We start from the raw sequence: 15363 nt of genomic DNA on the forward strand, positions 1-15363 counted from the left end.
TTATGTATGTGTTCAAGGATTTCAAATTTAAAATGGGTCTCACCGAACCGTCCGGTTTCGGTACCACAAATAGTGTGGAATAGTAACCCCGGCCTTGTTGAAGTAGGGGTACCTTGATTATCACCTGCTGGGAATACAGCTTGTGAATTGCCGCTAGCACCGCCTCCCTGTCTGAGGGAGCAATCGGCAAGGCAGATTTTAGGAACCGGTGGGGTGGAGACGCCTCGAATTCCAGTTTGTACCCCTGAGATACTATTTGAAGGATCCAGGGATCCACCTGTGAGCGAGCCCACTGATCGCTGAAATTCTTGAGGCGGCCCCCCACCGTACCTGGCTCCGCCTGTGGAGCCCCACCGTCATGCGGCGGACTTGGCAGAAGAAGCGGGGGAGGACTTTTGCTCCTGGGAACCTGCTGTTTGTTGCAGCCTTTTTCCCCTACCTCTGCCTCTGGATAGAAAAGACCCGCCTTTTCCACGCCTGTTTTTCTGGGTCCGAAAGGACTGAACCTGATAAAACGGCGCCTTCTTAGGCTGTGAGGGGACATGGGGTAAAAATGCTGACTTCCCAGACGTTGCTGTGGAAACTAGGTCCGAGAGACCATCCCCAAATAATTCCTCACCTTTATATGGCAACACTTCCATGTGCCTTTTAGAATCTGCATCTCCTGTCCACTGGCGAGTCCATAAGCCTCTCCTAGCAGAAATGGACAATGCACTAACTTTAGATGCCAGTTGGCAGATTTCCCTCTGTGCATCTCTCATATATAAGACTGAGTCTTTTATATGGTCTATGATTAACAGGATCGTGTCTCTGTCTAACGTGTCAATATTTTCTGACAGTTTATCTGACCACGCAGCGGCAACACTGCACATCCAAGCTGACGCAATAGCTGGCCTAAGTATAATGCCTGAGTGTGTATATACAGACTTCAGGATCGCCTCCTGCTTTCTATCAGCAGGTTCCTTGAGGGCGGCCGTATCCGGAGACGGTAGTGCCACCTTTTTTGACAAACGTGTGAGTGCTTTATCCACCCTAGGAGGTGTTTCCCAACGTGACCTATCCTCTGGCGGGAAAGGGAACGCCATTAGTACCTTCTTAGGAATTACCAATTTTTTATCAGGGAAAGCCCACGCTTCTTCACACACTTCATTTAATTCATCTGATGGGGGAAAAACTACGGGTAGTTTTTTCTCCCCAAACATAATACCCTTTTTAGTGGTACCAGTATTTATATCAGAAATGTGTAACACCTCTTTCATTGCCTCAATCATGCAGTGAATGGCCTTAGTGGGCATCAGATTAGACTCATCGTCGTCGACACTGGTGTCAGTATCAGTGTCGACATCTGGGTCTGCGGTCTGAGGTAGTGGGCGTTTTAGAGCCCCTGATGACCTGTGCGACGCCTGGGCAGGCACGAGCTGAGAAGTCGGCTGTCCCACATTTGGCATGTCGTCAAATTTCTTATGTAAGGAGTCTATACGTGCACTCATTTCTTTCCATAAGCTCAACCACTCAGGTGTCTGCCCCGCAGGGGGTGACATCCCTTCTAAAGGCATCTGCTCCGTCTCCACATCATTATCCTCATCAAACATGTCGACACAGCCGTACCGACACACCGCACACACACAAGGAATGCTCCAACAGAGGACAGGACCCACAAAAGCCCTTTGGGGGGACAGAGTGAGAGTATGCCAGCACACACCAGAGCGCTATATAATGCAGGGACTAACTGAGTTATGTCCCCTATAGCTGCTTTTTTATATATATAATTTATACAGCGCCTAAATTTAGTGCACCCCCTCTCTTTTTTTACCCTTTTCTGTAGTGTAGACTGCAGGGGAGAGCCAGGGAGCTTCCTTCCAGTGGATCTGTGAAGGAGAAATGGCGCCAGTGTGCTGCAGGAGATAGCTCCGCCCCTTTTCCACGGCCTATTCTCCCGCTTTTTTCTGGATTCTGGCAGGGGTATTTTCCACATATATAGCCTCTAGGGCTATATATTGTGGTATTTTTGCCAGCCAAGGTGTTATAATTGCTTCTCAGGGCGCCCCCCCCCCCCAGCGCCCTGCACCCTCAGTGACCGGAGTGTGAAGTGTGTGTGAGAAGCAGTGGCGCACAGCTGCAGTGCTGTGCCCTACCTTGGAGAAGACTGATGTCTTCTGCCGCCGATTTTCCGGACCTCTTCTTGCTTCTGGCTCTGTAAGGGGGACGGCGGCGCGGCTCCGGGACCGAACACCAAGGACTGGGCCTGCGGTCGATCCCTCTGGAGCTAATGGTGTCCAGTAGCCTAAGAAGCCCAATCCGGCTGCAAGCAGGCGAGTTCGCTTCTTCTCCCCTTAGTCCCTCGCTGCAGTGAGCCTGTTGCCAGCAGGTCTCACTGAAAATAAAAAACCTAAGTCTATCTTTCTTTCTAAGAGCTCAGGAGAGCCCCTAGTGTGCATCCAACCTCGGCCGGGCACAAAATCTAACTTGAGGCTTGGAGGAGGGTCATAGTGGGAGGAGCCAGTGCACACCAGGTAGTCATAAATCTTTCTAGAGTGCCCAGCCTCCTTCGGAGCCCGCTATTCCCCATGGTCCTTACGGAGTTCCCAGCATCCACTAGGACGTCAGAGAAAAAAAAAACATTACACAGGACTTACTTTTTTTTGCAAAAAAACTTGTTTTATTACCAGATCTTTTAAGATGGTCCATACCAAATTTAAAGTGGGTTGGAAAATGGGAGTTTAGAGGAAATCCCTGCGCTCTAAGAGCAGCTATAGTGGGTGTGAACCTGAGTAAATCACCGAATATACTCAAAAGGGGTTATATGAAGGGGAATTTTTGGTACACACACTCAGTAGCGCTACATATACAGAAGGGGTTATAGGGTGGAAAGAAAGTTCTTGTATATATCCGGATTGTCTTCCCGATGTATTCTTCTACTGAAGCAGGGCTTACCAGCCGTCTCCGTCAATTCAGATCATAGGAAGGGAAACACCAAAGAAAGAAAAAGAAAAGGAGAGGGTGGTCTCAGTTCTAATTCTTGTTCAATTGAATGTATCAATATCGATGGGAGAGTCTATAATCTTCCTCCCTATGGGTGGTGTTCAGATCCTACACGTCTTATGGGATCACCCTTGTGGTAAGCAGTCCGTTGTGTGCTCACAATTTTCTTACATAAAGCCTCGGAGAAAACACTCATAGAGGTTTCTTTTCCCGTCGCTATTGTAAATATCAGAAATGAAGGGGATGCTCACGTGTGATCTTACCCCAAGGAGAGTGTGGATAAACCCATCAAGGTATCTTTCATCGGGCTGGGTTTCTTCTGATCTTTCCTCGTGATTTCCGAGGTGGAGTCACAGAAAATGAAGTAGAAGAAAAGTGGTTACTGGAGAGAATTCTCAAAGTGGAGATAGTCTGTATGGGACAACCCTTAGGTATATGGGATTGTGTAGCAAGATAAATTTAAAGGACCACCTTTTCCGTGAAACTAAAATTATAAGGATTGCTCACATGTAAGCTTACATATAAGCAGCTATTGAAGTACACATAAAGGTATCTTTATCTCTGGTAATCAGATCTCATATTTCAGTGACATCATAATGGTTAATACGAAATGCTCACTTGTTTGCTTACATCAGTGGGGTCATTCAAAGCCCATAACGGTTTCTTTTTCCCAAAGCAGGCGAAATTCACAGTAATACCAAAAAGTTAATATTATATAGAAGTCCTTGTGGTAAAAACAATTCCAAAAATTTTTATTCCATTAAAAAGCAAATGTACATAAAAAGGAAAGATCTCTGGGTTAGATACCAGATGGATTTACCGGCCGTGGGAGGGAATAATATACCCGGGTTCCTCACCACTGGATAGCAAGGTATCAGTCCCAAAAGTCAATCCCTGTGTTCTTTCAGCTCCTCACCAACGCGTTTCGACCGTATGTCTGGTCTTTTTCAAGGTATGTGAGGAGGAGGCTGAAATCTAGTGTTTAAATACCCAAACCCTATTAGGTCACTTCCTGTGTGGGCGGCGTTCATTAAAAATGAGTTGCATACTATATATGTTTAAAATGAATATAGATGGTCCTAATATAAATAACTATAATAGCTAATTGGATATATCCTCTATTACTTAAATTTTATATGTAGAGAATACATTTAATTTTAGTAGCGTTGCGTTCCACGAGCCGTGGAACGCACATTTCCGGCGGGTATCCGGTATATTCTCCCGCATTTTTTAAAAATCTCGTATTGCGTTCCACAGACTGTGGAACGCATGGCGGATATCCGCTCTATGTGTGTGGGATTTAGAGTAGTATATATCATTGCGGTCTGTTGTTTACAGGACCACAGTGATATGCAGCGGGATGGTGCGCCGAGGAAGGTTGGCGCATCAGTCCGTAGTGCGCATGCGTGGAACCTGCGTTCCAAAATGTGGATCCGCTCCCGGATTTTGACTGGTCATGTGGTATAACCGGAAATACACCTGCGTTCCATTGGTTATAGCAGTGCTCGATACATACATATTGTTTACATAGATGTACCATAATCCCCCAAGATTAGTCTTAAAAACAGCATAAGTTAGATTCTTTGTTAAATATTGTTACATGTAAATATTCACAAAAGGGATTTAACCAAAGTGGATTTCCCTTACGTGGGAGGGGTTAATTTAAAGAATGATGGGCAGGAATGATATATTATACGGGATGTAAATAATTAATCTATAATGAAACTTTCTGCTTTCACATCAAATTGCAATCTGAGACAAATATAAAATATACTATTAAATTATAATACTATTATTAAATATAACCGTTTAATAATAAACGGTTCACAATATGGAATAGGATTGATAATGCTATTCTGAATGGGGAATATATTCAAAAAATGAACAATACGTTTCCTATGGAAAGGAAAACATAGGTACAAAAAATATAAAAATAAATAAAAAGAGAGGGGGTGGACTTTATAAGAACCATTTGGTCTCAAAGTCTAAATTGAGACCCGCAGGGTGCAGAGTCCCAACATTAAAAATATGTATATAACAACACGGAGGGTGGGGCGAACCTGGTGACCTGGACCAGATACATTGACGATATTTTCTTTGTATTTTCTTTGTATGGAATGGAGACCAACTATCCCTAAATACTTTTTGTACTCATCTCAATAATAACAATAAAAATATCAATCTAACATTTGAGATTAGCGAAACCTCAGTCCACTTTTTAGATTTGGAGATCTTTATAGAAGATAACATCATACACACCAAAACCTATGTGAAACCGACGGACTGTAATTCTTTTATTCCCTATACCAGCAGTCATCACAAAAATTGGTTGAAGTCCGTCCCTAATAGCCAGTTCCATCGCATAAGGAAGAATTGTTCAAAGAAGGAGGACTACGAACAACAAGGGACACACCTCAAAAATCAACTTTCTGCCAGAGGATATGATCTTGAAACAGTAGATAAACCCTTTGAGAAGTACAGAGAAACAGAAAGAAGAACGCTCCTAAATAGAAATGAGGATCAAACAGAAAGGTCAGAAGATAGGTCTAATATACCTTTCATTACTAAATATAACAATCAACATACACAAATAGAACAAGTCATAAAGAGACATTGGCAGTTACTACTTAGGGATCCCATTTTGAAAGATGTCCTATCAGAAAAACCTAGATTCATCTACAGAAGAGCGGACAATCTAAAAAATCAACTGGTAAAAAGCTGCACTCAGGAAAGTAAAAGGAAAGGAATGATACGCACCAAAGGGTTTCACCGATGCGGAAACTGTGCCATGTGCAGAAACTGTAAGAGCACCACTTCCAAAATCATGGAATATACATCCACCAATAAGAAGAACAGTATGAAAATCAATGAGTTCATCACGTGTAACAGCAAAAATGTGGTATATTTATTGCAATGCTCATGTGGCAAGCAATATATAGGCAGAACCACGAGAAAATTAAAAGATCGCCTAACGGAACATATTAGAAACATAAAAAAAGGCTTGATCACACATGGAGTTTCCGCACACTTTAAAAACAAACATAATTGTGATCCCTCGGAACTAGTATTTTTCTGTGGGATACAGACTATTCAAAATAACTGGAGAAAAAACGACACAGAGAAAATGCTGGCCAAGGCAGAAATGAAATGTATTTTTAATGTTGGGACTCTGCACCCTGCGGGTCTCAATTTAGACTTTGAGACCAAATGGTTCTTATAAAGTCCACCCCCTCTCTTTTTATTTATTTTTATATTTTTTGTACCTATGTTTTCCTTTCCATAGGAAACGTATTGTTCATTTTTTGAATATATTCCCCATTCAGAATAGCATTATCAATCCTATTCCATATTGTGAACCGTTTATTATTAATAGTATATTTTATATTTGTCTCAGATTGCAATTTGATGTGAAAGCAGAAAGTTTCATTATAGATTAATTATTTACATCCCGTATAATATATCATTCCTGCCCATCATTCTTTAAATTAACCCCTCCCACGTAAGGGAAATCCACTTTGGTTAAATCCCTTTTGTGAATATTTACATGTAACAATATTTAACAAAGAATCTAACTTATGCTGTTTTTAAGACTAATCTTGGGGGATTATGGTACATCTATGTAAACAATATGTATGTATCGAGCACTGCTATAACCAATGGAACGCAGGTGTATTTCCGGTTATACCACATGACCAGTCAAAATCCGGGAGCGGATCCACATTTTGGAACGCAGGTTCCACGCATGCGCACTACGGACTGATGCGCCAACCTTCCTCGGCGCACCATCCCGCTGCATATCACTGTGGTCCTGTAAACAACAGACCGCAATGATATATACTACTCTAAATCCCACACACATAGAGCGGATATCCGCCATGCGTTCCACAGTCTGTGGAACGCAATACGAGATTTTTAAAAAATGCGGGAGAATATACCGGATACCCGCCGGAAATGTGCGTTCCACGGCTCGTGGAACGCAACGCTACTAAAATTAAATGTATTCTCTACATATAAAATTTAAGTAATAGAGGATATATCCAATTAGCTATTATAGGGGTCGATTCTATTCGGCAACTAATGAATAGCGCCGGGAATTAGCTCCCGACGCTATTCAATACAGCAACTAATTACCTGCAATTGTCGGGAATTCTTCTCTCATCCCCGGGGGATGAGAAGAGAAACCCGACAAAAGTGCTGCCTCGCGGCCGGCGCGAGGCTGATTCTGTCGGGAATCAGCCTCGCGCCGGGGAGTTAAGTCGGAGAATGTCCGTTCTCCCGACAATTCAACCTGTTTTGTCGGCGAGAACGGGCCATCGCCGACGTAACTAGTTGCTGAATTGAATAGCGTCGGGAGCTAATTCCCGGCGCTATTCATTAGTTGCCGAATAGAATCGACCCCATAGTTATTTATATTAGGACCATCTATATTCATTTTAAACATATATAGGGGTCGATTCTATTCGGCAACTTAAGAATAGCGCCGGGAATTAGCTCCCGACGCTATTCAATTCAGCTGCTAGTGACCCGCAATTGTCGGGAATTCTTCTCTCATCCCCGGGGGATGAGAAAAGAAACCCGACAAAAGTGCTGCCTCGCGGCCGGCGCGAGGCTGATTCTGTCGGGAATCAGCCTCGCGCCGGGGAGTTAAGTCGGAGAATGCCCGTTCTCCCGACAAAACTACCTGTTAAGTCGGCGAGAACGGGACATCGCCGACTTAACTGGAGCTGAATTGAATAGCGTCGGGAGCTAATTCCCGGCGCTATTCTTAAGTTGCCGAATAGAATCGACCCCCATAGTATGCAACTCATTTTTAATGAACGCCGCCCACACAGGAAGTGACCTAATAGGGTTTGGGTATTTAAACACTAGATTTCAGCCTCCTCCTCACATACCTTGAAAAAGACCAGACATACGGTCGAAACGCGTTGGTGAGGAGCTGAAAGAACACAGGGATTGACTTTTGGGACTGATACCTTGCTATCCAGTGGTGAGGAACCCGGGTATATTATTCCCTCCCACGGCCGGTAAATCCATCTGGTATCTAACCCAGAGATCTTTCCTTTTTATGTACATTTGCTTTTTAATGGAATAAAAATTTTTGGAATTGTTTTTACCACAAGGACTTCTATATAATATTAACTTTTTGGTATTACTGTGAATTTCGCCTGCTTTGGGAAAAAGAAACCGTTATGGGCTTTGAATGACCCCACTGATGTAAGCAAACAAGTGAGCATTTCGTATTAACCATTATGATGTCACTGAAATATGAGATCTGATTACCAGAGATAAAGATACCTTTATGTGTACTTCAATAGCTGCTTATATGTAAGCTTACATGTGAGCAATCCTTATAATTTTAGTTTCACGGAAAAGGTGGTCCTTTAAATTTATCTTGCTACACAATCCCATATACCTAAGGGTTGTCCCATACAGACTATCTCCACTTTGAGAATTCTCTCCAGTAACCACTTTTCTTCTACTTCATTTTCTGTGACTCCACCTCGGAAATCACGAGGAAAGATCAGAAGAAACCCAGCCCGATGAAAGATACCTTGATGGGTTTATCCACACTCTCCTTGGGGTAAGATCACACGTGAGCATCCCCTTCATTTCTGATATTTACAATAGCGACGGGAAAAGAAACCTCTATGAGTGTTTTCTCCGAGGCTTTATGTAAGAAAATTGTGAGCACACAACTGACTGCTTACCACAAGGGTGATCCCATAAGACGTGTAGGATCTGAACACCACCCATAGGGAGGAAGATTATAGACTCTCCCATCGATATTGATACATTCAATTGAACAAGAATTAGAACTGAGACCACCCTCTCCTTTTCTTTTTCTTTCTTTGGTGTTTCCCTTCCTATGATCTGAATTGACGGAGACGGCTGGTAAGCCCTGCTTCAGTAGAAGAATACATCGGGAAGACAATCCGGATATATACAAGAACTTTCTTTCCACCCTATAACCCCTTCTGTATATGTAGCGCTACTGAGTGTGTGTACCAAAAATTCCCCTTAAAGTGGGTTGGGTTTGTGTGACCGGCGTTTGGGATCCCGAGCTTTAGATTGCAGGCGGGGGGCGCGAGCGCAATGAAGCCCCTTGCGGGCTCGGTGGCTCGCTGCACTTGCCACAGGTTCTATTCTCACTCTATGGGTGTTGTGGACACGAGTGGGAATAGTCCATGTCAGTTGGCATGCCGACTGTCGGGCTTTTAAGCGAATGGGATCCCGGCGGCGGTATAGTGACTGGCAGTCTCCCGACCGCCGGTCACATAACTACATCCCTTTAAAGTCAGCCCTGTGATCTTTATGTTTATCAGGGAGTTGATTACATTTTCAGCGATACACGCAACGTATCGCCATGGAAACACATGTAACGGTGTCACAATGTGAGGGCAACATCACAGCCCAGTAAAAGGAGAAACGTTGCTTTACCGTAACTCAGTGAACAACTACAACCACTGAAAATGCAGTCTTTTATAGGTCAGCAGCATTAAAGCGAATGAGGCCGTCATCAGTAAACCAATTGATTACTTCAGGCTGAAACTCATTTCAGCGGAACGATGATCACGACTTGCCACTTTATTTCATCTGAAGCCAGAAATAAGTTTGCAAAGGGATGTACCATTGCTCCAATTAAATACATGACAAAATGTATTGATATACACACAGGGAGAGATTTATCAAATCTTGGATAGAGATAAAGTACTAACCAATAAGCTTTCGACATTTTAAATGTGGTGTTCGAAAAACGACAGTAACCAGCTAATTAGTTGGTACTTAGGGGTCTATTCATGAAGCAGTGAAAAGTGTGGAGAAGTGAGCTAGTGGAGAAGTTGCTCATGGCAACCAATCTGCACTGACGTAACATTTATAATTTGCATACTATAAAATTATACAGAGCAGCTGATTGGTCGCCATGGGCAACTTCTCCACTGGCTCACTTCTCCACTCTTTTCACTGCTTCGTGAATAGACCCCTTAATCACTCTCCAAGCTTTGAAAAATCTCCCCAACAATCACAATTCAAAAACAGACTGGCACTGGCCAATCCAATTCTCAACACAGTGCAGATGCAACGGCCGGCAGAGCGAACTCCCGAGAGTGACGGTAGTCCAACAACACTCTTTATCCTGTGCACCCTTGCGGACGCAAGAGAAAACAAAAGAGAGATTTTGCGATTGATATGTTACGAGGACCCTAACAACACATCTATAAGAATTGGCTTGCCCTACCGAGGAGAAACATTTTTTACACACTCAAAGCATCACATCTACCTATCAGTACCAAAAAATAATCGCTGAAGATTCCTTGGGGGATTTTATATTTAAGTAAGTCTATTAATTACACTACGCAAACTATCACAATAGGCAATGTGCGGCACTCCAGATTTTGTGGAACTACAGATTCCAACATGCCGTGGTTACAGTATTGTTGTTAAGCATGTTAAAAGAGTGTCAGGGCATGCTGGGATGTACAGACCCACAGCAGCTGGAGTGCAGCACATTGCCTAGCACTATGTTAGAGCATGTACAGTGTAATTACAGATACTTGTGGAACCAGGCCCGGCAGATGAACACACAAAGCTGTAAGGTACAATATGCCTATACTGTTTAGTATAGAGCGCACTTATAGCATCCTTAAGGTGTACACAAACGGTGAGATTCGGCTATGTCCGATTCTCACTATGGGGTCTATTCATGCAGCAGAGAAAAGCCCTGTTTTGCGTAAAACAGGGCTTTTCTCTGCTTACCGCAATTCACAGAGCCGGTTACCGTGGAGAAGTCTCTGACTTCTCCAGCGGTACCCCCGTTCTGTGCCTGAATCGCATCACCATACCTTTGTATGGTGAGTGCGATTCATGAAGGTGCGGAAAGCTCTGCTTTCCGCTTCTCCATGGAGTTCAGGTTCGCCATCTGAGGACGGCGTAACCTGAACTGCGTTGCGGAGACGTCAGGGAAGCTCAATGCTTCCCTGATCACTGCTCGGCACCTCGTGCTGGCTCCGCCCCCCCAACCTCCCAGCAACCACTGCGGCCTGCCGGGAGGTCATCAAGCTGCGCATGCGCAAAGGGACCGTCGCTGGACTCCGCGCATCGCAGGGAGGGACCGCCGGAGAAGACCTCACCGCAGGAGCCCCAGACACCGCAGCGCATCGTCGGAAGGGTGAGTATACATGAATTGCTACTTATCACAGCTATACATCGCATCGAAGAGATGCGATGTATAGTGATAAGTAGCAATTATGTTTTCGTGTTATACATGAATAGACCCCTATGAGACAGGGACTGTGGTCGGTATCACAAGCATAGAGGACTGTTTGCGATACTTGCTCTGGGTGGTTTGGCTGTCAATTTTGACTATACTTTTAGAATACTCAAAATTGACTTGCCTGCACAGTCTATCTAGGCTTGCGATACCGACCTCGCGGGAACGCACATCGGTATTGCATCAGGATCGCGTGGTGACTTTCACCTTGCAATCTGCACTAACTTTCCTTGGGATTTGACTATATATCTCACCGTGTGTACACACCTTACAGGTACAGTAACCACACTGAGGCACGTGTAACATGCACTCTGGGAAAGATGTAACCCAGCTTCAGCTCCGGATAAACGCGGAATAGGTGCTTGTGGGTTATATTTAGAAAGCACACAACATGGTGGATAACACTGGGAGGGCATGATTCAACAATAAGAGAAGAATCAATGGATACAGGCCTAGCAGTCACTGACTGCTCCAACAGCCAATCTACTAATAACTCCAAAGTAATTCATATAAAGTCAGAAGTACAGACACACTGCAGCCTCCTGTCACCTGTTATACTATACTGATGTCCAACCTGGTGCTGTACCGGTGCAACTACTATCTGTTACACGAGAGAGAGAGAGAGAGAAAGAACACATATACATATATATATATATATATATATATATATATATATATATCTATATATACACACACACACACATGTATACACGCATAAACACACATATATAAGCACACATATATAATTACACACACACACACATATACACAAACACACACTCAGGTCAGTGTAACATGTATGTACAGGTGGTAGATGTGGCTGCTGAGGACAGGACGGGTAATAGCACAGAGTTGTATCTGCCCCAGTGACAGGGCCACACACACATGACCCACCCCCCGTAGCGGCCGGCCCCTGAGTGACAGGCAGCCCCAGTGACAGAGGTCTGTGTGTGACTCGAAGCCGCTTCGCCAGTGACATCGCCGGTGACTGACATTACAGCACGGAGTGACGGAGCAGGTCGGGGGACGCGGGGACGGAGGTGGCGCCGGCTGTGGGGCAGGGGGGGGAGGGAGGGGAAAGGGGCTCCTTACCTTTAAGAGATGAGACGTCGCCATGTTCCCTCAACTTGTCCTCCCGCCGGATCCCGCGAGATCTGCAGCTGCAGCTGCTGCCGGCGCATGTCGGGTCACATGACCGAGGCGCAGCCGGGCACGGTGGCTTTGGAGGGGCGTCTCGTTCCAAGGCTCCCCATTGGGCAGACATCAGGCAGGAGGGCGGGCCGGAAGGCGTAGCGGATGACGTCAGCCACTAGAGGTGACTTGCTGGAGTCAGTGACAGTTGCCGCTGCTAGGAGTTCGGTCCATCAGCGTCAGGCATGGCCTTCTGTATCCCGCGTCCCGGGGCTCACCTGTCCCGCACCACCCGAGTGAGTACTCTCCATGTAGCCCATAAGCACGTCTGGGTGCCTGTGTCCTGCTGCTGGCTGCCAGGAGCCCACTCGCAGGGAACTGGCAGCAGACATGCCTGGGTGCCCTTGGCAGGGTGTATTGACAGCCAGCGGGCGCCGGTGGAGCCTGTGCTGGGCACCAAGGACAGCTGTGCAGAAGGTCTATCATTGTTATGTCTTGTGTCAGTGAGGCCTGCAGCCCCTGCGCTGTGCACTGAAGAACCTGGCTACTGATGCTGCAGCAGCTGCAGCATCAGTAGCAGCTTCGCCTTCAGTATTCAGGTTCAGGGAATTGGTCATTAGGTCTACAGGCATTAGGTCGACATGGAAAAAGGTAGACATGATTTTTTTTTTTTACTTTTGTTGCTGTCGTTTTTATCATAAAGTGATGGGGATCCCAAGTTAGAGCACCGTGTCCCCAAGCATGGCTCGCGGCTTCGGGCAAGGTGCCTCGCTCTGCTACCACTGCACCCGTAACAGGTTACTATTCCCAATCGTAGTCCACTTGGATCGCAAAGTATGAAGAAAAAAAATATGGGAAAAATGCATGTCGACCTTTATCCATGTCGACATAGTACATGTCGACCTAATGCATGTCAACCAATAGTAGTCGACCTAATGACTGTATCCCGTCTGACCCACCCTGGTCTGCTCTGCAACATAGGTTTTCAGAGGGTCAGTGCATAATCTGCAGGGGTTATGGTCATTAGGTTGACACTCATTAGGTCGACAGGGCAAAAGGTCGACATGAGTGGTTTTAAAATAAAAACCAAAAAACAGTTTTTTGGATTTTTTCATACTTAATGATCCACGTGGACTACGATTGGAACAGTAAACTGTGCAGAGCAAAGCGAGCCATGCAAGGGGACTCGGTGCACTAATTTGGGTTCCCCGTCACTTTACAGAGAAAACGACACCAAAAAGAGTATAAAAACCTCATGTTGACGTTTTGACCTAACGCCCATGTTGACCTAATGCATTTCGACCTTCAGTGGTTGACCTAAGTTGGGTCGACCTAACGATCCATACCCATCTGCAGAAAAGACGGATAAGATTTATAGATCTTTTTTTTCAAAATGCTATCCAAAATGTGCACCTTTATTCCTACTGGAGGAAAGCGCTATATAAAGCACATTATTATTACTTCCATTACAATACAGATATACATGACAGATTGTACCATGGCGTACAGCTACAGCAGAGGTTTCCAAGCTGGATGCCTCGGGTCTCTTGTAGGGGTGCCCTGGGCTGGTGATCCATCACCAAATAAAATTACTTACGGTTAATGTAATAGGCAAAACCAGTGTTTGTGACTTCCTATCATAAAATACTACATGTGGCCAAACAGAAGCGAATCCTGTTCCTTCCCACGTAACCTAAGGATGACAGCTAAACACAATTTACTTCATTTCAATATGTTTTTCTGAATTTCACAATAAGAAACTTTTGGTCTTGGGGTGCAGTGAAAAAAATTCTGATACTTAAAAAAGTTTGGGGACCACTGGGCTGCAGTGTGTTTCAGGTAATCGGAGGGCGACTTTTTTTGATGCATTCATATTGTTCAAAACAAATTACATTTTCTAAGTAATATTAGTGTCTCATGTGTACAACACACTACAACTATGGCTCATTGGGACATGGCCGGGATCCACGGGCAGTCTGTATATGTCGGGATGGTGTTTACAGGCACCCGACTCTATGCACCGAAATGTGAACCTTTTCCATTCCAGTGCAGGCTATGCCAAATACACCTCCAAAACTTTGACAATTGGTCTGTGATGATGACTGGTAGTATACACATAGCAGACGGGCAACTCTGCATACGGGTCAATATATATATTTTCCCATGCATGCAATATGCCTGATTTAGGGGCAGTTTTAACGAGTGATAGTCTTTGTATCCCTCATTATGAATGTTAAATGGGGCTCCAGCCCATAGCCAGATTAAGGGGGGCCAGGGCATACTGTACCCGGGCCCCCCTTTGTCAGGGGGCCCCCCGGCCAGAGCACACTGACATCCCTAGCTTTACCTCTTAAGCAGCAGCCAGAATGTGAGCAGGACAGTATGCAATGCAGGCAGAGACACAGGAATATCATGTTTCATGAGCTACCGACAGAGCTTTCTGACCAGAGGAGAGATAGGAGGGTGGAAAGAGCTGTAAATGACACAGGGATCTCAGTTTCTCCTCCTCCCCACCTGGGTGTCTGAGTCCTGTGTAAACTGTTATGCAACTATACCATTTGGGTCTAGAGATAGAGAAAGAGACACACACACACACACACACACACACACAGTCCTCCTGAGTCCTGTCCCAGTGTGTAAGTAGTACAGAGGCTGCTGCTATTCTTGCATGTGACAAGATAAATTATTTTATTTTTCTATGTGTATTTTAAGGTTAAGTTGTCTTTGTTCCACTACAAGGAAAGTTTATAAAATAGTTGTCTTTCAATTAGGTGGAAAATTCTTTAAATACATTAATAGCAAGAGATTAAAGAAGGAGAGTATAGGCCCTTTAAAAGACAAGTTGGGAAAATGATAATGACATAGCGGACACACTAAATTAGTTTTTTTCAACAGTATTCACTAGAGAGGACCCAATTCAGGGACTGACACACAATCTCAATAATGAGAATATCACACTGATAGGTACTTATTTAAGCGAG

At 44.7% G+C, this 15363-nt stretch overlaps 2 protein-coding genes across 2 annotated transcripts in view; one reads left to right on the forward strand and one right to left on the reverse strand.

Moving 5' to 3' along the window:
- Positions 1 to 12463, reverse strand: part of CUL5 (cullin 5) — a 190852-nt gene extending 178389 nt beyond the window's left edge. The window contains exon 1 of the mRNA XM_063951611.1: positions 12344 to 12463. Within this exon, the coding sequence (XP_063807681.1) occupies positions 12344 to 12367 (24 nt within the window). The 5' untranslated portion in view covers positions 12368 to 12463. The remainder of the gene's footprint in view (positions 1 to 12343) is intronic.
- A 61-nt stretch (positions 12464 to 12524) lies between these two features.
- The window catches only part of ACAT1 (acetyl-CoA acetyltransferase 1), a 43382-nt gene continuing 40543 nt past the window's right edge, over positions 12525 to 15363 (forward strand). The window contains exon 1 of the mRNA XM_063951612.1: positions 12525 to 12678. Within this exon, the coding sequence (XP_063807682.1) occupies positions 12628 to 12678 (51 nt within the window). The 5' untranslated portion in view covers positions 12525 to 12627. The remainder of the gene's footprint in view (positions 12679 to 15363) is intronic.

This window comes from Pseudophryne corroboree, chromosome 2, assembly GCF_028390025.1.
Source record: "Pseudophryne corroboree isolate aPseCor3 chromosome 2, aPseCor3.hap2, whole genome shotgun sequence".
Lineage (NCBI taxonomy): Eukaryota > Metazoa > Chordata > Amphibia > Anura > Myobatrachidae > Pseudophryne > Pseudophryne corroboree.